Raw genomic sequence first — 22385 nt, forward strand, 5'->3', positions numbered from 1 at the left:
TTAGCTATGGTAAACTGTGCTGCTATGAACATAGGGGTGCATATATCCTTTCTGATTGGTGTTTCTTTTTTTCTGGGTATATATTCCTAGAAGTGGGATCACTGGGTCAAATAGAGTTCCATTTTTAACACTACGGTGTCGGGTGAATTTCCCGCCAAAATATAAGATGGCGCGGGCAATTATTTAGGTTTCCCGCGCAAAATCAGAGTTAGTTTAAAATGCCTATATCTTTTGAAGTATGGGTTCGATTGAAATGAAATTTTCGGTTTCTTGTGTAAAAAATGAAAATTTATTCAATCACAGACATTTTTTTATCTATTCAGTACATAAATAATTCGATATATATAAACTAAATACGAAAAACCCAAAAAATACTTATTACCTAAAAATATACACATATTTTTAAAGTTTAAAATAAAATTTTCATAATAAATCAAAACAAATAGAAATTAATAGTTTTTTAGCGTATGATATTTTTCAAAACACGCCCCTTTATGTAGAGGTATATTGCAAAATTTGCACATGTAGCGTGTCTCACTGCGCAATTTATGAACGGAACATACGCGACACCTTCTCAAAATGTTTTTCTTTTATTAATTATTTTCTTTAATTATTATGCGAACACTTTGCGGAACGATTTTATTTTATTTGGTTAAAAAATTCTATATGAATGTCTTTATCACAATTTATTTAAATATTTAAACACGTAATAATATTCACAAAACTCAAAACTAAAGACGTCCGGACACAAGAAGTATTTCTCAATAACTATTCTCTTTGCATGGTGAGATATCCAGGGATATCGGTTATAAAATGAGAAAACAATACATTGGTACCCTAACGGTATTGTACTCGACCAGCGCCATAAAGTGTTCTCTACTTACAAGGGATTTTTATGATACCTATTACCCCAATGGGTATGAAACGGTTCGCATACGCAGGTAGGTATCTTTGTGAACGGCAAACAAACAAATATTTGGTAATACGCAGTTACAATCGGCCCGAGTTTACACGTTTCCCGTACTCCACCGCAAATCTATATGAACCGAGTTAAGACGGCTCCCGCAGAGTACGCGCAATTCACGTCAGCCGACTTAACTCGTTTCCCGCAATCCAAGTGTTAACTTTTTGAGGAAACTCCATACTGCAGTCTTCCATAGTGGCTGCATCAGTCTGCAGCAGTGCATGAATGTTCCTTTTTCTTCGCATCCTCGCCAGCACTTGTTGTTTGTTGATGATAGCCATTCTGACAGGTGTGAGATGGTACCTCATTGTTGTGTTGATTTGCATTTCTCAGATGATTAGTGACTTTGAGCATGTTTTCATATGTCTCTTGGCTTTCTGAATGTCCTCTTTTGAAAAGTGTCTATTTAGGTCAGTACACATCATAGCAACTGGTCGTTCCGCCATTCAGTCGATTTGCATGTTAGCCTTTTATTATATAGGATATTTTATTTTATTTTTTCAATATATTTTATTGATTTTTTAGAGGGAGGAAGGGCAAAAGATTGAGAGTTAGAAATGATAAGCTGTCTCCTGCACACCTCCTACTGGGGGTGTGCCCGCAACCAAGGTATATGCCCTTAACCGGAATCGAACCTGAGACCCTTCAGTCCGCAGGCTGACACTCCATCTACTGAGCAAAATACACACACATACAGACACACACACACACGCGCGCGCGCACATGCACAAGTGGAAGTGAGAAAATGCGCAATTAGCTAAATAGGGACTCTAGGCAGCACCCACATTTAGGGATATATTTTGTGCAGTGCTTGGTGAGTGTGGCCACTCATTTTATATCCACGGAATCAATGGAACTATGAGGGGAAGGAAGGAAGGATAGGAGAACCCACGGGAGAAATGGCCATTTAGGTTTGAAGGTTAAGAATGTCCCAATGATGGACTCCTGGCTACCTCTCCCTGCTCTGCTTCGCTCCCCAGCTTCTCCTCAGGCACCACAATCTGTGCCTCTCTCCCTGCTCCAAAGCCCCAACTGAGTGTTTGCAATAGAAAAGTCCTGTGTTCTGCCTTTAGAGAATAAAAACAAAAGCAAAACAATGAAACTGCTCTTTTGCATCTTCCTCCAGCACCGTGCTGTTTGGCCAGTTTTCATGGGGCAGCCTTTCGGCGCTTTTATCTTGATTTGTTGATGATTGCCATTCTGACAGGTGTGAGATGGTACCTCGTTGTTTTGATTTGCCTTTCTCAGATGATTAGTGACTTTGAGCATGTATGTTGAAACTGGCTCCAGTTTCCCCAGAAGCCAGCTGCCCTGTGGCTTTTCCTGTACACAGTTGGATGTTACCCACTTCTTGAAGGGATGCAGCTTTGGTGCAACACAGCTTTCTCCTCACCATTTTGGCCCAGTGGCTGGCTGTCCCTCTCAAGCTCACTTCCCAGTTCTTGCTGTAGTCCAGGCATCCTCTGCCCTTCCTTCTTGTAAAATGTCTGCTCAGGTGCATGTAATTTGTTAATACCAGGAGGATATTCTTTGATTTAGTTGTATTTCCAGTCTGGCTCAAGACAAGATGCACAATACATCTGCCTATTAGGCCCCCATTTATTTTATTTATTTATTTGTATTACTTTCTGATCCTTGCTGTTAAAACCAGCCAGACTGACCTCCCTACAGCTTGTATATGCACAGGGCAGGCTTCCACCTGGAGCCTGCCACCACTTCCCAGAATTCCTCAGTGAAGACCCCACTGACTAACGCTGGTTTCACCTCCCCCCATAGCTGCTGGTCCATTCTCTGTGGACTGTCCTCCACTAGATGCCAGTTCCCAAGGACAGGGGACTCTGTATTTGGGGCATCTGAAAAAGTTGGGCTCAACAGTATCCACAGCCTCAACACATGGCTGCCGAGCCTCCATCCAACGGGATTCAAGTTCTCATCCCTACAGCCTTCCCTCAGCCCACCCACTCAAGGAACCTGGCCCATGAGCTGGCAGGAACACGTTCATAGGCACACAACCTCTCTGCCCCTCAACCAGACACCCCAGCAGCACACTATTCTCCAGAATCCAGGAACTAACGCCTCATTGCAGGTCTCCCATGCACAGGCAAAACGTAGGGAGGGGCACACTGTCCACAACTCATCCTCCAAATGTGGAATTATATGAAGACCAAGCCAATCCTTCTGAAAATGCTTGTACTGCAGAATGTTCTCACCACTGACAATACACACTACCATATCCTGGAGAACCCATGCTATCTCCAGGACCGGCTGGGTGAGGAGTGGGGGAGAGTCGTGCTTTAATTTTAATAAAATTAAAGTGAAAAATAATCTCTAAAGTGAAAATGAGACTTAAACACCAGTGGGTCTCAGGGGTGTGAGTGGGTTGGCTGGAGGCAGAACTTTCTAAATCTGAACTGATTTGGGGACCTGTAGCATCAGGGGGCTTCTCTCAGATACAGAACTAACTTCATGTGCAGCAGGCCAGGTGCCCGGGGGTGGGGAAGAGCAGGCTCGAGAGACCTCTGGATGGACAGAAGACCCCTGGCCAGCTCATCCTAGGCAGACACAGAACCCAAATCCCTCCCAGTGCCTTGCCTGGGCCTCCTCTCTGCCAAACCCTGGGAAAGATACAGTGTACCCAGCTGCAGTGGGAGCATCTGAGGCAAAGGCTGAAAAGTGAGCAGGACACCAGGGTGAATGTTTGAGGTTTTTGGTAATCCTCATCTGAGGATATTTTTCCATGGATTTTGAGAGAGAGTGCAAGGGAGGGGAGAAAGGAAGAAAGAGATTGAGGGGGACATCAATGTGAGAGAGAAGAAAAAAATTAGATGCCTCCTACATAGCACAACATGTCCTGGGACAAACAGGCAAATTAGAACCACAAAGTCATGCAGTCTTTATTTCAAGGCCATGAGCAGCAATGCACTATAAGCCAATTGGTCAAAGAGTGATTTCCTGGCATGATGCTGTCCCTCCTAAAGCAAGAAAGTTTGGGAACCACACCATATCTGTTAACTCTATGATGATGGATCATAATTGTGCTTAACAATCATCCCTGGAGTTGAATATAACCAAAATAATTAAAAGTACAAAAGAAAAACACCTTTACTAAAAGATCATAAACCAGACAGAGGACAGCAAGTGGTTCGCAGGTTGGTGAATCAACACCTGGAACAATTCATCACAGCATAATGTGAGAAGCACATATCCCTGAAAGAGGCAGCACTTCTTAGTTGAGGACGGGTGCCCTGGATGAGTCCTGGGTCAGGTGCATTACCTCCACAGAGATAAAGGAATGAAGATCCTGTCAGGAGCTGGAATAATCATAATGTTCTCAAGCACAAGAGAGAACACAGAATACATTTCCCCTGAGCACAAAAGGGTTGGGACTGATACACAGTCTTCAGGTGAGCCAGGTGGTAGAGGGCAAATCTCTTCAGCCACAAATCAATCGGGTAGAAGATCTGTGCATGTTACCATTGCAATGCACTCCTTCAAGCCTCAGTTGTATTGGAAACTTATGTGGAATCTAGTACAGTGTATGTCCCATTAAAAGGGTTTAAATTCCGGAAAATAGTTCCCAAATAGTGGCCTTCAGTGTTATTATTCAAGTGAATAAAATAAAACATTCTGTGCAAATTTAACACTTCTCTCCACTGTGACCTCTCAGATGTTTAATAAGACTAGATTTTTCTCAAAAACACTTCCCACATTCAGTACAATCATATGGCTTCTTTCCAGTGTGAACTCTCTGGTGTTTAATGAGTTTAATTCTTTCACTGAAGGACTTCTCACATTCAGTACAGTGATATGGCTTCTCTGCAGTGTGAACTCTCAGATGGCTAATAAGGTTAGATTTTTGGCTAAGAGACTTCCCACATTCAGTACACTCATAGGGCTTCTCTCCGGTGTGAACTCTCTGGTGTTTAATGAGTGTGCTCCTCACACGGAAGGATTTCCCACATTCAGTACATTCATATGGCTTCTCTCCAGTATGAACTCTCTGGTGTTTAATGAGTGTACTTCTTTCATTGAAGAACTTTCCACATTCAGTACACTCATATGGCTTCTCTCCAGTGTGAACTCTCTGGTGTTTAATGAGTGTACTTCTTTCACTGAAGAACTTTCCACATTCAGTACATTCATATGGCTTCTCTCCAGTGTGAACTCTGAGATGTCTAATAAGGCTAGATTTTTGGCTAAAAGACTTCCCACATTCAGTACACTCATGTGGGTTCTCTCCACTGTGAACTCTCAGATGTTTAATAAGCTTAGGTTTTTCAGAAAAAGACTTTCCACACTCAATACACGCATACGGCTTCTCTCCAGTGTGAACTCTCAGATGATTAATAAGCTCAGATTTTTTGCGAAAAGACTTCCAACATTCAGTACACGCATATGGCTTCTCTCCAGTGTGAACACTCTGGTGTTTAATGAGTGTACTTCTTTCACTGAAGAATTTTCCACATTCAGTACATTCATATGGCTTCTCTCCAGTGTGAACTCTGAGATGTCTAATAAGGTTAGATTTTTGGCTAAAAGACTTCCCACATTCAGTACACTCATATGGCTTCTCTCCAGCATGAACTCTCTGGTGTTTAATGAGTGTACCTCTTTCACTGAAGGACTTTCCACATTCAGTACACTCATACGGCTTCTCTCCAGTGTGAACTCTGAGGTGTACAGTGAGGTGAGCCCTTCGATGAAAGGACTTCCCACATTCACTACACAGATAGGGCTGTTCGCTAGGGTGAACTCTCTTATATCCAATGATGTTAAAGATTTGCCTAAAAACTTTCCTACATTTGTTACACTCATAAATCATTTCTCCAGAATATGCACCCTGACATTGAACAACTTTCAGGTTGTGGCTGGCAGCATTTTCACAGTCACCCCACTGGTGATGACTTTTTTTATCAAGAAATTCCTGTGAAATCTCACTGCCAAAGGGTAGCTCCTCAGTTTTGAGAATGGCCTGGTGCTGGGGAAGCTCTGAGTTGCATTGCAAGTCTTCCCCAACCTCCCTGCTGGTTGAAGGCACCGAAGATAAGTAGACGCTGCACCTGCTCACATAGGATGCCCTGACCATAGCTTGTTTCCAGGGCTCCTCCCCACATTCATTCCTCTGTTCCTGGTGAGGATTTGCACTAAAATAGAAGTCTCCAAGACATGCATCAGTACAGAGGGCTTTCTGATCAAAGTATGCTGCATGTGACCCAGTCAGGTGAAAAATATGTTGTAACACAGAGAAACAGCGCTTACACAGATGGGTCTTCTGGGTATCTGCAGCTTTCTTAGATGCCCTTACTTGTGACTCTCCTCGTCTAGATACACTGTCATCAGAACAGGCCTCCTCATCTTCCATTTTATGCCAACAACCTGAAAAGTGAGAAATGGTGAGGAAATGAATGTTGAATGTGGTGACAGGGGGAAGTCTGGTTACAAGAGTGTGTTACACACACAAATTGGTTCCATGCAATTGTCTGAAAATATGAGATGTGCAGGAAGGATTAACAAGAGGCTCTTGTGACTTTCTGGGCTAATGAAGATCACAAAATAGGAAGGCCTCAGCAGAAATATGACACAAACATGGCAGGCACCACATGGATTAGAATATGGATCTCCAGCTAATCTTTCAACTAACAAAATTCAGCACAGCTTGCCTGCTGGGGACTGGGACGAGCTGTGCAAGGTTTTGGCTCCATCTTATTCCAAGTAAAATTCAATAAAAGAGTAGCTGGTTTTGAGGATTACTTAGCACGTATGTGCATGTCATAACACATGTGCAAGTCAATGTTGCAGAATACTGTAGTGGCACCAATGCAGAGAAATAGGTGGTGAAGAAGTGAGCAGTCAGCACTTGGCCAGAGCAACACAGCTTGCTATATTATTCAGGGAAGAAAATATAACAAAGAATTGAATGGGGGCCTTACAAGAACAGCCCATGGTTCATGTAAATAAAGACCATAACATGACACAAGCTGCCACAAAGAACCCTTACCTAGAGAAAGAGTGCAGAAGTTGAAGCCATGCATGCGGACACTGTAAGCCTCCCATGAAGAGAAAGTGCAAGCTGGGACCCATTAAGCTCAATGCAAAACTCCTGACTCCCTAACACTTCTTGCACTTTTTGAGGTTATGGGTGTTAGTGATGTTCGTGGAGTCCTTTGCTCAGGGTTCCCCATCCAGCTCATCCCTGGAAGCCACAGCACGTTTGACAGGAAAGCGGGAAAAATTAGCAGAGGCAATGTTCTGGCTGTGGGAGAGGGAAAGCTACGGCTGAGGAATAAAGGAAGAGAGGGCATCACCTCAGGACACTGGGAGAATGTGAAGGTCTTACCTACAGATGATACAAGGGCAAAAACTTCCTGCATCACATCACAGTACAGAAGTCTCTGAGCCTCATCAAGGAGCCCCCACTCCTCCTGAGAGAAGGCAATGGCCACGTCCTCAAAGTTTACATCCTGTCATAATGGGGACAGTACAGCCCATGATCAGATTCACTCCTAAGATTGTAAGTCTGTCATACTCGCTACCCTCCACACCCATCGCTCTTTTCACACTACACATCAGAGAAAATACCAGGTCTTCATCCCATGAAAGCCACTGTCTTCTTATTTTCCTGCTGCTATTTTTCTTCCCACAACAACTAAGACAGTTGAGCAGATAGAAGATACCTGAGCTCTGGACCTCCCATGTATGCCACACTGCCTCTTATAATACAGTGGGAGTCAAAAGCATAGGCTAGAGAGGGATGTTGGCCATAGAGAGAGTGTGAGTGATTTGATACTGATCTTCTCAGGAAATAGCCTTAATGTCCCTACGATTGTTCTTCTAAGACACCAAAAACATGGCATCACAAATCACCCTCTTGACCCCAATCCCAGGGTGTTGAGGCCATCACTTTTCACAATCTACTGCACATAGTTCCTTGAGCAACACTTCTCTCACACAGCTTCATTCCCAGAGGCACAACTTCAAAGGTAATTCAAATATATCTTGGCATGGTTAAATTTTTTTCCTAATCACCATCTTTTCCAAAAATATAGTTCACCACCTCCATAATCTAGTTCTCTCTTTCCCTTCTACCTTACCCATGCCAGTGGAGATTTACAAGACTGGGTAACACTGATGAATGCTACCTCATTCCCATCAACCAGTGTGTCAGAAATCCTATCTTCCCTAAACCAATGACACTTGGGAGTAAATGCTTTGCATTTGCCTCCCTAAAGAAAGGTTAAATCGTTTATGTCAATCTGATTAGTGTCATTTGTTGTCCACACCCAGGGACAAATTAAGTTAGAAAATAAGCCTTATTTTGATAGTTCTTTTATTCAGGAGGAGCCAACCCGGTCCCTCCCTGCAACATGAATGATAAAATGTATGTTAAGGAATTTTAAAATTGCTCAAACCTCGCTGCCTTGGGTCTAGTTCTGCGTGTGTAAGAAGGGACAGAGTAAAGTTTAGTAGCAGGCCAGAAGAAGCTGGCAAGGCCATCCAAACCACCCAGCCGCTAATGGCCAGAGCCACCTGAGGCAGACCTCCTCGGACTAGCAACAGCTGACTTTGACTAGGACAGACTGGGCTTTTTCCAACTGGGCCCCCATGAGCCGATGGTCAAAATGAAGATCGGGGGCCAGACTGTGAACTTTATGATTGATACAGCGACAGAACACTCGGTAGTTACTCAGAAGGTAGCTCCCCTATCAGGACAGGAAGTCACCATGATTAGAGCTACTGGTACCACAGCTGCAGACTGTTCTGCCGCCCCCACCGATGTCAGTTAGGCGGCCATTAAGTGGTTCATGAATTCCTATATTTACCAGTTGACCTGGTCCCTCTAATGGAAGCAGAAACCACTTTTGCCCCAGATGGCTCAGCACAGCCTTGCCTAGGTGAAGAGATCTCTCCAATGATCCTGTCCTTAGCAGTGCTGAGAGAGGAAGAATGGACACTTTATACCCCCCAGCCAAAGGCCCCCACATCTGTTCTTGTCAGGCCCCCATAAGGGGACTTGGGCAGTGTTCCTGTTATCTGCCCAAATTCCCAAGACTGTAAAAGTACGTGTTCACTGATAAGGTGTAAATGTGGGTTTATTTAATGTTTATATGTCTACTTAGGTATAAATATTTATTCACGTAAATATGGAAGTCTACAAAAAAAATATTTAAGACTGAAGGCTGAATGACTGTGTGGGGTGAACCCTGAAAGGGCGAGGGCTAGGCCCTCCACCTTGCCCCAGGGTAAGGGCTAGGCCCTCCACCTTGCCCCAGGGTAAGGCCTACATCCTCCATCTTACCTTGGCCACGTGCTTGGCAAGGACCTTCTTCCCGGAAGTCTAAGACTCTGCTAGCCACACCCAGGAACAAGACATCGACTTGCGCCTGGCCAATCGGCAGAGCACAGTCCTTTCTCCTCCCCTTACTCCAACCCCCCCTTTAAAACCCATCTCTAGGCGGGGTTCTGTCTCTCAGCCACTTGGCCTGCCATTGTGTCTGCGAGTCTGGTAGATGGGGAGCTCGAGCTAGCTTGAAATACAGATTCTTATGCTTTTGCATCGGATTGGCTGGCTCCCTGATGTGGTTTCTTGGGAATCTTGAAATCTGGGCATAACAAACCCCAAGAGTAGAGGGTGTCTGGCTGCCAAGAGGGCAAGTGCCCAACTGGGCAAAGAAGAATACCCACCAGATTTTGGTCTCTATTGAGAAACAGCTAACAGTTGGCAGCTTGTATACTGTCTTTCAGACCTGAGTGACCATGCCCATGTCAGGGGTAGTACAAATCTCAACTGTAGAAAACTAGGAAAGGCCTGTTTGGAATAGAAGATCTGAGGCATGGTTATGCATTTTTGAAGGACATGGAGAGAAGGTTTAAAGTCTGGTTTGAAAGTATAAAATTTATAACGGTTGTGTACGTGATTTTTAAAAAGGAAAAGAGAAATATTAAAAGGAAATTAATCAAATAGTACAGGCCAGTAAGCCAGAGAGAGTAAATAATTTACATTCTGCCTCCCTAAACAGAGGGTAAATAGTTATGCCAAAGTACTTAGGGGGGACTGATAAAAGAAATATAACAGTTACTATTTTGTTATAACTCTGAAAAATCCATGAAAAAGGGCTGGCAAGGAAAATCAGAAAATCCTAGAGCAGATCAGTATGTTTTTCTCCTTATATAATTCCTCTGAAATCTGGCAATGCTTAATAAGTCATGGCAATACATTTCTTTGCATGAAATCAATAAGACCGGTTTTCAATAGTGATTTTATTAACCGGAAACTTTGACTGGAGTATCGTGTTTTAAAGAAACGTGTCTAAGCTCTGAAGACATGAAGCCAATAAGAGTGCCAAAGGAAAAGCCTGGTATCCTGCTTGGGAGCCGTGAAGATGGCTGGCGCTGGAGCGTCAGGCCCATGCCCTACCATCACTGGCGGTTGGACAGAGTAGAAGGGGAACAATAAGGATGCCTCTGCATCCCTGCGGAACCCCCACACACTCTGGGCCGCAACGATAGGAGGGCTGCTGAGATGGGCCTTAAAGCCTAGAGTGTGGGCTCAGGTGGAGTTGCTACAGGTGAGGGATTCACCTAACTCAGCAGATACTGCAGGTGGGCCTGATGGCAGCTGGGTGGCTTGGCTTCCTGGCCCTACGGGGCACATTAAGATTCAATCATGAAATTCCAGCAAAGATAGTCAGTTACCATTCTTGTTGTGTTTATGCAAACAATCTGGCCAAATTGAATACGGTAAATAAATTGGTATTTTAATGAACGGAGGGGTAATTTTAAGGAGAAAAATCCTATTTCAATAGAGGTTGCTAAAACTGAAATGTTTTCTTTCCCTTCCACCGGACCATTTGTTATAGTTTGTCTCGGCCAGGTCACAAGCCCAGCTCCTTCTGTACCCAGGACAGCAGGGAGCCTGACTAGAAGGTGATCTCTGACTAGACACACCTGCTGCAGATCACCCTCAAGAAGACAGCGGACCTCGGAGGACCCCTTGTAATCCTCCTGATGCTGTTGACTTTTGGCTCTTGCATTATTAACAGACTAGTCCAATTTGTCAAGGAGTGTATAGGAATAGTTCAGTTGATAGTTCAGTCCATCTCATGATTGAGCTGGAAGTTCCAAGACAAGGGGGGAATGAAAGGACAGAACAGGACTGATAGCTGTGTCCTTAACCCCTCTTCCAAGAAAAAGCCACAGAATGTATCAGTTACTCAGCCTGCCCTTATCTCGACCAATGGGAAAGCGGGGGAAACTAGCCCAAGGCCAAAAGGATGCTATCCACCGCCCCCCCCCCCCATCTTTGTGTAACCAGACCCTAGCTGCACCCTGCCATTGCAACACTAGCCCCCTGCTCTTGTGTCACTAGCCCCTGGCCCTCACTCAACCAACCGGAATCGGCCAAATCAGTGGTCAGAGTGTGCCCCCACCCCCAACCCCTATAAATTCTTTGTTCTTCCAAGACTCCGGCCTCTCTTGCATCCAGTAATGGAGGCAGAGAGACCAAGCTAGCTTGAATAAAAGACTCTATGCTTTTGCATCGGACTCGGTGCTCCCTGGTGGTTCGGAGGGGGGGGGGGGGGGGGCGTCCTTGAAATCTGGGCATAACACTTACAAGGCGGCACTGCAGCCTTTCACCCTCTTCCCCCATCAACCATGTGTCACCCATGAGGGACTCACCATTCTGAGCTCTGGGACCTGGGCGGCGGGAACTGAGAGGCGCCGGTCCCCAAGGCTGGAGGGTGAAATGGGGTCAGGCTGCTGTGAGCAGAGAGGAGTTCGGGAGGCACGAGGACGCCCATCTCGGGCTGTTGGACTCAAGGAGCCTCAGACACACCCTGCACAGCAGGCACGCTGCCTCCCAGGCCTCCTCGTCCTCACCACAAGCGCCATGAAGCCTGTGAATCTGTGAACAAAGACCTGAGAGGTTAAAATGTCCACCACAAGGAGAAAGGTGGAAGTTCCACCCTAACCGGATGCACAGACACCAAAATGCCCTTTAGTGCCTCCCACAGGAGTGCAGTTCCTTCTGGCTAATGTAGTTTTGTCAACCACCCAATGTAGTACTGGCATCCCAGCCAATGAGTTATCCGTGGTGGGCAAACCGGGGCTCGCAAGCCACATGCCGTTCTTTGGCCCCTTCACTGTGATTCTTCCACAAACTACCACATGGAGGCGCTCGCGTACAGTGCGATTGAAACTTCCTGGCCATGCGCAGAAGTCGGTATTTTGTGGAAGAGCCACACTCAAGGGACCAAAGAGCCACTTGTGGTTCGCGAGCTGCGGTTTGCCAAGCCTGTTTGCCGACCACTGATTAGGTGAATAAAAGTGTTGTGGCAGAGAGTGATGGCTGGGGAGGGACTAAATGGGACCAGAGGCCTGGCTAACTAGAGCAGACTAACAGATCTCTGAGGGGAAGGAGGTGGGAGGAATGCAAGAGACCCACCAAAGAATATATACAGAGGGGGGGAATGGGAGACATCAATAATTCTATCAACAATAAAAATAATATGTGTTTTTGTAAATTTTAAAATAATGTGGCCTAGCTGGTATAGCTCAGTTGTTGAACCTCGATCTATGAACTAGGAGGTCACGGTTCTTTTCATTTTATTTTTATTTTTTAAATTATTTCTTGTTTAAAGTATTACATATAGTATTACATATAACTCCTTTTTCCCCCATTGAGCTCTGCCCAGCTATCCTCACGCCTCAGTATGCCCTTACCCCCATAGTGTCTGTCTGTGTCCATAGTTTATGCTTATATAAATGTATATAAGTCTTTTGGTTGATCCCTTAAACCCTCCCTTCCCTGACTTCCCTCTCAAGTTTGAGTCTGTTTGACGCTTCTATGTTTCTGAATCTATTTTTGTTCATCAATTTATGCTGTTCATTATATTTTATAAATGATGAGGTCATGTGATACTGCTTCTTTTCCTGGTCAGGGCACATACATGGGTTGCAGGCTCAATTCCCAGTGTGTGGGTGGAGTCATGCACGAGGCAACTAATCAGCAATTCTATGTTATCATTGATGATTTTATCTCTCCCTCTCCCTTCCACTCTCTAAAATCAACAAAAATATTTTAAACAAAGTACAGTGGGGCCTTGACTTACAAGTTTAATTCGTTCCGTGACGGAGCTCGTAACTCAAATTACTCGTATGTCAAATCAATTGTGAACGAGTGAGACAGGTGTTGCTGGGCTGATGTGGCGTTCACTGTGATGTTTGCTGCACCAACTAGCAGTGGGGTATCTGAAGCTGGCTCGTAACCCGAATTTTAGGTCGCAACTCAAAGCAAAAAATCGGCCGAGAGAGGGCTCGTATCTCGAAAAACTCGTTAGTTGGGACACTCGTAAGTCAAGGCTCCACTGTATGTGTGTGTGTGTGTGTGTGTGTGTGTGTGTATATATATATATATGCATAGGCCATGGACAAATACAGTAATGTGGTGAGAAAAGAGGGGAGGAGTATGGAAGAAATTGGTAACATCTATAATAGAGTCAGCAATAAAAAATAATAGTGTGCACAGCTGGTGGGGCTCAGTGGTTGGTTGTGTACCCATCAACCAACATACCGCTGTTTTGATTCCAGGTCAAGGCACATACCCAGGTTGGGGGCTCCATCCCAGTAGGGGGAATGCTGGAGGCAGCTATTCAATGATTCTCTCTCATCAATGATGTTTCTTCCTCTCCCTTTTTCTCTAAAAAATCAATAAAAGACATCTAAAAAGTGAAGTGTTAAGATTGATTTGACGCAAATACAACAAAGTGATTGTGGGCCATCACATTTTCTTCCAAGTCTTGTAAGCAAAATCATGCCTTGTTCTGTCTTTATACAGGATGTCACAGACATAACTTGTAGGGAACAGGACCCAGCCTGGAGCTGGTCTGCCTCAGCTGGGCCTATAGTGTTTGTGTTCTTGACTTCATGCAGAAAAAACTTCACAACAGGAGTTCAGATATTTTGAGGGAACATTTAATAAAGATGGGGATAATGAAAAAAATCTAGGGCTTAGAATAGAACAAGGAACAGCAGAGAGACTAGGTGGGACTCCTATGGTCCTCTAGAAACACTACTGTGAGCTCACTGGAGAATCAGAGAAAAGGAGGCCTTGAACACAGGTTCAGGGGGTTAGCCCAGGATGAGCTGTTGCTGCTCACTGCTGCCTCAGTTGCAGGTCGAGCGGGATCCCTTAGGTTAGGAGAGCCTGGCTGGTGTGATTCAGTGGTTGAGCATTGACCTACGAATCTGGAGGTCACAGTTGCATTCCCAGTCAGGACACATGCTCAAGTGATGGGCTGGATCCCCATTGTGAGGCATGCAGGAGGCAGCCTATCAGTAGTTCTCTCTCATCATTGATGTTTCTATCCCTCACTCCCCACTTCCTCTCAGAAATCAATAAAAATATTATTTTGCATATATGTTTTAAATCAATTATACTTACATCAAAGTTTAAAAAATAATTAAAACTTGCCACTTCCCAATTATTTTACTATGAAAGTTCTTGAGCATATCTGTACCTACTGCATCAATATGTTGGAAAAAAAATATAATGATTTACTACTGAAATATCTCATCAGACCATATTCAGTGCTATCACTTTGGAGGTTTGAAAGTGACGATGATGAGAGCATTTACACTAGAAAAATTGACAAATACTACAAACCTTGACTTCACTTAATATCCTATTGAATTCTTCACCTTAAACTGAATGGTGGAGAATGTTAGCAATGTTGTTAACCTTGTAAGTGTACCATGCAAGTGGGCTTTAAATTGTACATAGGATACAATTTTAGAAAAACAACTTTCCTCCCAATATTCAAAACATATAGTTCCAAATGGCAAAGAAGTTGAGTCCTTGAGGAATGAGTGAGTTACAAACAGATGTCCTACATGGTGAAATGACTTCCTATTGCTTAAATCATAAATTCATTTTAAAAATTGGCAGAAGTTTCTGATCAGACTTTTCAACAAAGGAGATAAAGACAGGGTCTATAAATACATAAAGAAATGCTCACCATAAAAATTTCTTAGGAAAATGGAATTAAAACAAAACAAGTTAACAGTACTGATTTTCAGGCCCACAATTTTAAAATATTAAACATCGCATGTGCCCACAAGGATAACGAAAAACTAGAATTTTCATTATTGTGGGTGGCTGGGAAGGAAAAGGGAGGACCATTTCAGATCACAGTTCTGCATATCTTAAAACACTCACCTATACTGCAACAGTTAGATAAGGAAAAGATATGTCTGTATAAAGAACAGAACCAAATAATCCCAGAAAATTCATTTATAATACCTCAAACCTGGAAATAACAAAAAACCATAGCCAGATCAATAGATAAAGTGGTTATTCACAGAACACAATACTACTCAGCAATAAAAAATAATGAACTTTTCACATAAGCATTAGTGTTGAACCTCAAATTAACTGTGTAGCATGAAAGAATCCCATACTTGTTAAAGAATACACACATTATAGTGTTTATTACATTATGAAAACTATGAACTAATCTTGTAAAGGAAGGAAAATAAATGACTGCATTTAGAGCTAGGGAAGGCAGAAAGATTATAAATGTCAGGAGGCAAACACAGGGTGTGGTAAAGGAGGTTTAGAGTTGTTGGTAAGGAAATTAATACAATAGTTAGTAAATAATAACACAGGAATAATCTCTTCCCTGGCCATTGTACTTCAGTTGGTTGCACACCATCCCTTGCCCTGAAAGGTCACTGGCTCCAGCCCAGGTCAGGGCACATGCCCACCTGGATGCCCTGTAGGTGGCAGACAGAAGGCAGCAGTTCAATGTTTCACATATCTCCATTTCTCACTCTCCCTTCTTCTCTTACTAAAAGGTCAACAAAATTATTTTTAAAAATGAAAAAGACTTATATAAAATAAGAGAATAAACTCTGTGATTTGCATACTCACATCTGAAAGCCTACTTTTGCTCTAACCTGCACATGCGTGAGATATATGATTATTTCACATGTGACATTTTCACAGCTTTATTCGTAAGTTGAAGCTCATCAAAAGCACACATTAGAAGAGTCCATTTTGTTGCATGTCAGTTATACATAGACTTAATAAAGCCTTAAAAAGTACTTCCAAAAAAAGACCTGGATATCCCTGTCTCGTTAGGAAATTAAAATCGCAACCGTATATGGGCTCTACCAACTCTCTCCTAATTTCCTGGGAGGAGCAGCCTTGCCACAGGAGCAGCAAATATCGGCAAGTACTGAAGATTTTTGCTATCACAATCCACAGGAATGATGACTGGTTACAAAAAATACATCCTATAACTGGTCAGAGAAGGTCTGAGGTCTTGCCAGTTAAGGAAACCTTGAGGTGAGGCCAGGGGCTCCAACAAACTCTTTATTTTTTTTGCCAATGAGTTCAGCCACAGAAAACAGAGATGGAGGTCCTGAAAATGTCTGTAAGCAAACATCACACCAGCCACAGACCTTGGATCATTTTTGGAAAACATTCAGAAGGGCACTTTTCCTTCAGTTTACTGCAGTCTTTCCCACTCACTGTGAATACAGTGTTTCTGTCCTAATGGCAGTTCCATTTAAACCTCAGAGTCTTACAACAAGTGACACCAGCATATGGAATTTCATTATTCATGCCACATGGTTCCTGTATAGTATGTGGCGAAGATCTGTCCTAAACATTGCTGAGAATTATGCAATACTTATTGTGAACAGAGAATATAATTCATATTGTTCACACAAGCACAACAAAGAACTCTTATTCTGGGTGATTACTGAACTCACCAGTGATAGAGGCACCAGGCTACAAACAAGAACCACAAAGACTGCAAAGTCATGCAGTCTTTCAAGGCCTTGATCAGCAATGCAAAATAACCCAATATTGGACCAAGAGTGATTTTCTGCTATTGTTATGTGCCTTCTAAGCACAAAATGTTTGGGACCCCAAAAATGCTGAGCCATACTAATTTTCTCTCTTAAAGGGAACATTAATAAGTAAGGTGCTGCCCTGCTCAGAGGGATCTCCAGCCCTGTCCTAGACCACACCTCTCTGCTCCTTCAACCACACACCCCAGCACCACACTATGCCCAGAGTTCAGTGTCCATCAACTCAATTCAGTCAGGGGCATGTATCACCTTCAGTGGAACATCCCAGGCACAGCCCGGAAAGTGTATAGAAGGGTGGGCTGTGCAGGCAGTAAGCAGTCTCAGTGCGTCAGGGTGGATGTTTACCCATGAAGGAAAGAACAGGGATACTCTCTCTCTCTAGATTGATAAATATCTAGAGCCTCCTTTTGGGGCTAAACTTCAAGACACTGGTAACCCAGGACAGGACCACCTGGCTCAGCAGCCTGCAACCCCTCCTGCTGGGCAGATAGGGAATCAGCCTCTGCAGAGACAGCTCCTCTCCCTCCCTGGGCAGGGCAATGGCTGGAGCACTTCATTACAGTGGACTAGGTTGGCCCTGTCTGGGTCACATGTTTACTTGGAGCACATGCTGACTCCCAGGTCATGACCCCCCAGGAACTCCTGCAACAGAGCTTGCTCCACTTCCCACTAACCATGGCCCCAAAGAACAGAGAGACCATCAGCCTGGACTGTGACAAGGGAAGGCCTTAGAGCCACACACTTGGCCCAGCACCAACTCTCCCTGGCAACTGCCCTGGCCTTTTGCCTGCCCACACCCACCTGCCTAGCAGCCACTGCTGCTCCCAGCCTTGCCACCTGAGAGTAATCTGGACTTCTCAACCACCTGAATGTGCAATAAAACCCCCGACTAGAAAGTGCAGAGACCACGGGGGCATGAACTAGCCCAAAGCTTCTCCCAGCTTCTTTGCTTTTAGCCCAGGGATGTCATCATCCCCTGTGGGTGACTGTGCAGCTCAGCCCAGTTCCCCACCGGCCACACTTACAGCAACAGCACCTCCCATACTGGTCTCTGGACCATTGCATGTTTGACCCTCATGAGAACCCTGGCTGCTGGTCACCACGGGGCCCCTGGGCTGTGCTGGTGTTCACATGTGTGTAGACTGACTGAGTGAATAAATATATTTATTGAGTTTAGAGTGAGAGGAAAATAGGGACACAGCAGTTCCTTTGTTCCATTACTCTCATACCTTCAGTGGTTGATTCTTGTAATTGCCCTGACCGGTGATGGACCTTGCAACCTTGTCGTTATTGAGATGATTCTCCGACCGACTGAGGTATGTGGCCAGGGCAAGACATGGAGCAATTTATGTAAAATACCCAATCATGTATGAATAGATAGACACAAAAACCATCATGATGACAGAGAGTGGTGGAAGGCAAGATAGGATTCATAGGGTTTCATAAGTGTCTTTTTATAAGGATATATTTCAAGTAAGCTATTTCTAAGGCAGACTGTGTTTTTGCATCAGTTCTTTTCCATGCCAAGAATGAAGCACTGATAAGGGCAGGAGGATCTTGGTTTCGGCAATGCAGGAATGCATGGAAACACCAAAAGCCTATGCTTAAAAATATATACTTTAAATCAAATATACTTACATTAAACTTTAAGAAAGGTTTACAAATTGACAGTTCCCAATAATTTTATTTTATTACCAAAGATCTGGAGCATATTCGTTGCTACTGTATCAGCATGTTGCAAATAAAATATAATGATGTGCTGATGTATTTTAACATGTTTATGTTCAGTGCCATCATTTTAGCAGATTGCAACTGACAATGATGAGAGTATTTACACCAGGAAAATTAACAAAGATTATAAACCTAGACTTCACTTAATGTATTATTCAATGCTTAAACTTAAAAAAAATAATACTGGAGAATGTAAACAATGCAGATTAAATGTGTAAGTATATGCTACACATTGGCTTAAATTGAACATAGGATAAAAATGAAGAAAACCAACTTTCTTTCCAGTATTCAAAACCTATGGTTTCATATAGCAAAGAAGTCACTTGAGTCATTGAGGAAGGAATGAAACTCAAACATATGTCTTAGATACTACACAGTCCTCCTTCAGGTTAAAATAATGAATTTATTTAAACAATTTGAAAGAGATTATGAACTGATAGTCCACACTCATAGATGCAGGCTTGAGTCCTACTATGAAGGCTTCTCTCCATGACTGTTTTTTTCTTCAATCTCATCTATGGAGAACCACAACCAGATCTCAGATACCCAGAGCTCACCTCCCCTGGTGCTGCACTTGATGTCCCTTCACCAGGCACAGCCAACATCTTTCACTTAATCATCACTCAAGTCCCAGCCCCGATGGCCCTCTGCACCAGGCTTAGTGAGTGTCACAGATGACCACTCAAGGTCTAAGCTAATTCACATCAAAAGTCACAACAAAATCCTGGTGAGGGTTTGTAGAAGTAAATATGTACAAACCCCTATCTCCCTATCTCATCTTGTTGAATTTCCCTGTAGCCTCCAATTCATCGCACGTGCACTCATCTTTTAAAGGCCTTGGCCACTGCAAAGCCGACACTCTACATGACAACGTCTGTCCCTATGCTGTGTTGTGACACCCACCACCCACAAAGAGTGGCCCCAGCAAGAAGTCAGTCCTCAGGCTCACACTGTTGCTTCTGAGCTACTATTACCATTACCAACCTGACCATGATCCCCTGTATGAAAGTGACCTACAGTCCTGGCTGATGTGTCTCAGTTGGTTGAACAGAGACCCATGCACTGGTGAGGTCACATGCCTGGGTTGTGCGCTGAATCCACTGTAGGGATTGTGTAGGCAGTAACTGATTCTTATTTCTTGCTCATCACTGTTTCTCTCTCTCTCTCCCCCTCCCCTTTATTTCTACATCTAAAATCAATAAAAATATATATGTCTTTTAAAAAACATACTTGCAGGTTCCTGATTCAGCTCTCTCTTCACTCCCAGCCTTTGCACATTCTGGAACCTATGTCTGGAGGACCTCACACTCATTACACTGGTTGCCACAAACAAGTTCCACTTCATGAAGCCCTACTCCTGGCCTTAGGAGTCTGTGCTGAGTGTCTGTTCAAAGTCCCCAGGTCCTCGAGATACAAGAGCAGCTGACAGTCCCAGGACTCTACTCTCTCAGAGGTCACAAGGGGGTGAGGCCCTGAATTACGCTCCACAAACCCGTACACCTAATTCATTCTGCATTTGGAAAAATTTGTGGAAAGAAAATGGTCTGTTGACAGCCTGGCACCCACCAGGCTCTATGGGCTCAGGCTGCTCAGTGTCCTTGCCCAGCCCCGAGGCCAGGTGCCCTCCAGATGCCTGTGTTATCTCAGGGCTCAGTCCTCAGGGCTCACTCTGCCAGTTCCCTTATAATTTACAGGACTTCCCCTCCCTGTCCACAGCTGCTGTCCTCTGTCCTCCAGTCTGTCCTTCCTCTGAGCAATGTTAGGAAAAGTTAGAATCCGGCCTCAGAAAATGTCCCTATTTTTTCACAACCATCTATGGCCCCAGCGTCCTGAGAGTGAAACTAAAACTCCTCGTGCAAAACCTCACTTCATGTCTCTGTTGCATTTACACCCACAACGGGCCCGGGTTCCCGAGTCCTCCCTGCTCAGTCGCACCATCACGTCCTCACAAGGCGGCACTGCAGCCTTTCACCCTCTTCCCCCATCAGCCATGTGTCACCCACGAGGGACTCACCATTCTGAGCGCGGGGACCTGGGCGGCAGGACCTGAGAGGCGGGTCCCCAAGGGAGTCTGTGAACAAAGACCTAAAGAGTTGAAATGTCCACCACGAGGAGGAAGCAGGAAGTCCCGCCCTAACCGGATGCACAGACACCAAAATGCCCTTTAGCTCCGCCCACATGAGTGCAGTTCCTTCTGGGTAATGTAGTTTTCTCAACCGCCCAGGGGAGTCCTGGCATCCCAGCCAATGACTTAGTTCCATTGTTGGCAAACTGTGGCTCCCAAAACACATGAGGCTCTTTGGCTCCTTCAGTGTGGCTCTTCCTAAGCCTTAGGAGACCCTAATTAAGTTAATAACAATGTTCCTACCTATATAGTTTAAGTTTAAAAAATTTGGCTCACAAAAGAAATTTCGAACGTTGTACTGTTGATATTTGTCTCTGTTGACTAATGAGTTTGTGGACCACTGACTTAGGTTATAAAGGTGTTGTGGCTGCCCTAGCCGGTTTGTCTCAGTGGACATAGCCTTGGCTTGCGGACTGAAGATTCTGGACCAGGGCACATGCCTGGGTTGTGGGCTGGATCTCCAGTGGGGGGTGTGCCAAAGGCAACAAATCAATGATTCTCTCTCATCATTGATGTTTCTATATCCCTCTCCCTTCCTCTCTGAAACCAATAAAAATATATATTTTTTAAAAAAGGTGTTGTGGCAGAGAGAGTGATGGCTGGGGAGGGACTAGATGGGACCAGAGGCCTGGCTAACTGGAGCTGACTGACAGATCTCTGAGGGGAAGGAGGTGGGAGGAATGCAAGAGATCCACCAAAGAATATATACAGAGGGGGGAAATGCGGGGCATTGATAATACTATCAACAATAAAAACTATATATATTTTCATAAATTTTAAAATAATGTAGTCTAGCCGAGCCAGATGTGGCTCAGCAGTAGAGCTTCGACCTAGGAACCAGGAGGTCGTCGGTTTGATTCCCGGTCAAGGCATGTGCCCGGGTTTCAGGCTTGATCCCCAGTGGGGGCCGTGCAGGAGGCAGCCAATCAATGATTCTCTCTCATCACTGATGTTTATATCTCTCTCTCCCCCTCCCTTCCTCTTTGAAATCAATAGAAATATTAAAAAAACAAATAAAATAATGTTGTCCAGCTGGTGTAGCTCAGTGGTTGAGCCTCGACATACGAACCAGGAGGTCATGGTTCTTTGTATTTTATTTTTATTTTTAAAATTATTTATTGTTTAAAGTATTACATATAGGATGGCATATAACTCCTTTTTGTCCCATTGAGCTCTGCCCAGCCACCCTCACACCTCAGCACATGCCCTTATCCCCCATAGTGTCTGTGTCCATTGGTTATGCTTATATGAATGCATATAAATCCTTTGGTTGATTCCTTAACCCCCTCCATCCCTTGAATTCCCGCTGAAGTTTGACAGTCTGTTTGATGCTTTCTGAATCTATTTTTGTTCATCAATTTATGCTGTTCATTATATTCCACAAATGATGATGTCATGTGATACTGGTTATTTTCCTGTTCAGGGCGCATACATGGGTTGCAGGCTCAATTCCCAGTGAGGGTGTGGAGTCATGCATGAGGCAACTAATCAGCAATTCTCTCTCATCATTGATGTTATTATCTCTCCCTCTCCCTTCCACTTTAAAATCAACAAAAATATTTTAAACACAGTATGTACATATATGCATAGGCCATGGACATAGACTATAATGTGGCAAGGGATTAGAAGCACTGGGGCAGGGTAGAGGGAGAAAAGTGGGGAGGAGTATGGGGGAAATTGGGAACATCT

At 44.1% G+C, this 22385-nt stretch overlaps 1 protein-coding gene across 1 annotated transcript; it reads right to left on the bottom strand.

Moving 5' to 3' along the window:
* Positions 1–469: 469 nt before the first annotated feature.
* LOC138998418 (zinc finger protein 551-like) lies at positions 470–20675 on the bottom strand. Its single transcript, XM_070400532.1, has 4 exons — positions 20586–20675; positions 11642–11867; positions 7302–7425; positions 470–6340 (listed from the first exon to the last, which is right to left on the bottom strand). Exons 2-4 carry the CDS (start codon positions 11642–11644, stop codon positions 4656–4658), a joined length of 1812 nt encoding a protein of 603 aa, XP_070256633.1. The 5' UTR covers positions 11645–11867; positions 20586–20675; the 3' UTR covers positions 470–4655.
* Between the last annotated feature and the right edge of the window lie 1710 nt (positions 20676–22385).

The sequence above is a fragment of the Myotis yumanensis genome, unplaced genomic scaffold, assembly GCF_028538775.1.
Source record: "Myotis yumanensis isolate MYYU_CA2020_CCGP unplaced genomic scaffold, mMyoYum1.0.hap1 SCAF_20, whole genome shotgun sequence".
Classification (NCBI taxonomy): domain Eukaryota; kingdom Metazoa; phylum Chordata; class Mammalia; order Chiroptera; family Vespertilionidae; genus Myotis; species Myotis yumanensis.

Excerpts from the sequence above, each read along its gene's own strand:
- LOC138998418 (XM_070400532.1), bottom strand. Across the intron at positions 6,341-7,301 it reads TGCCCTTGTATCATCTGTAG|GTTGTTGGCATAAAATGGAA; the intron begins GTAAGACCTTCA and ends CTCACTTTTCAG.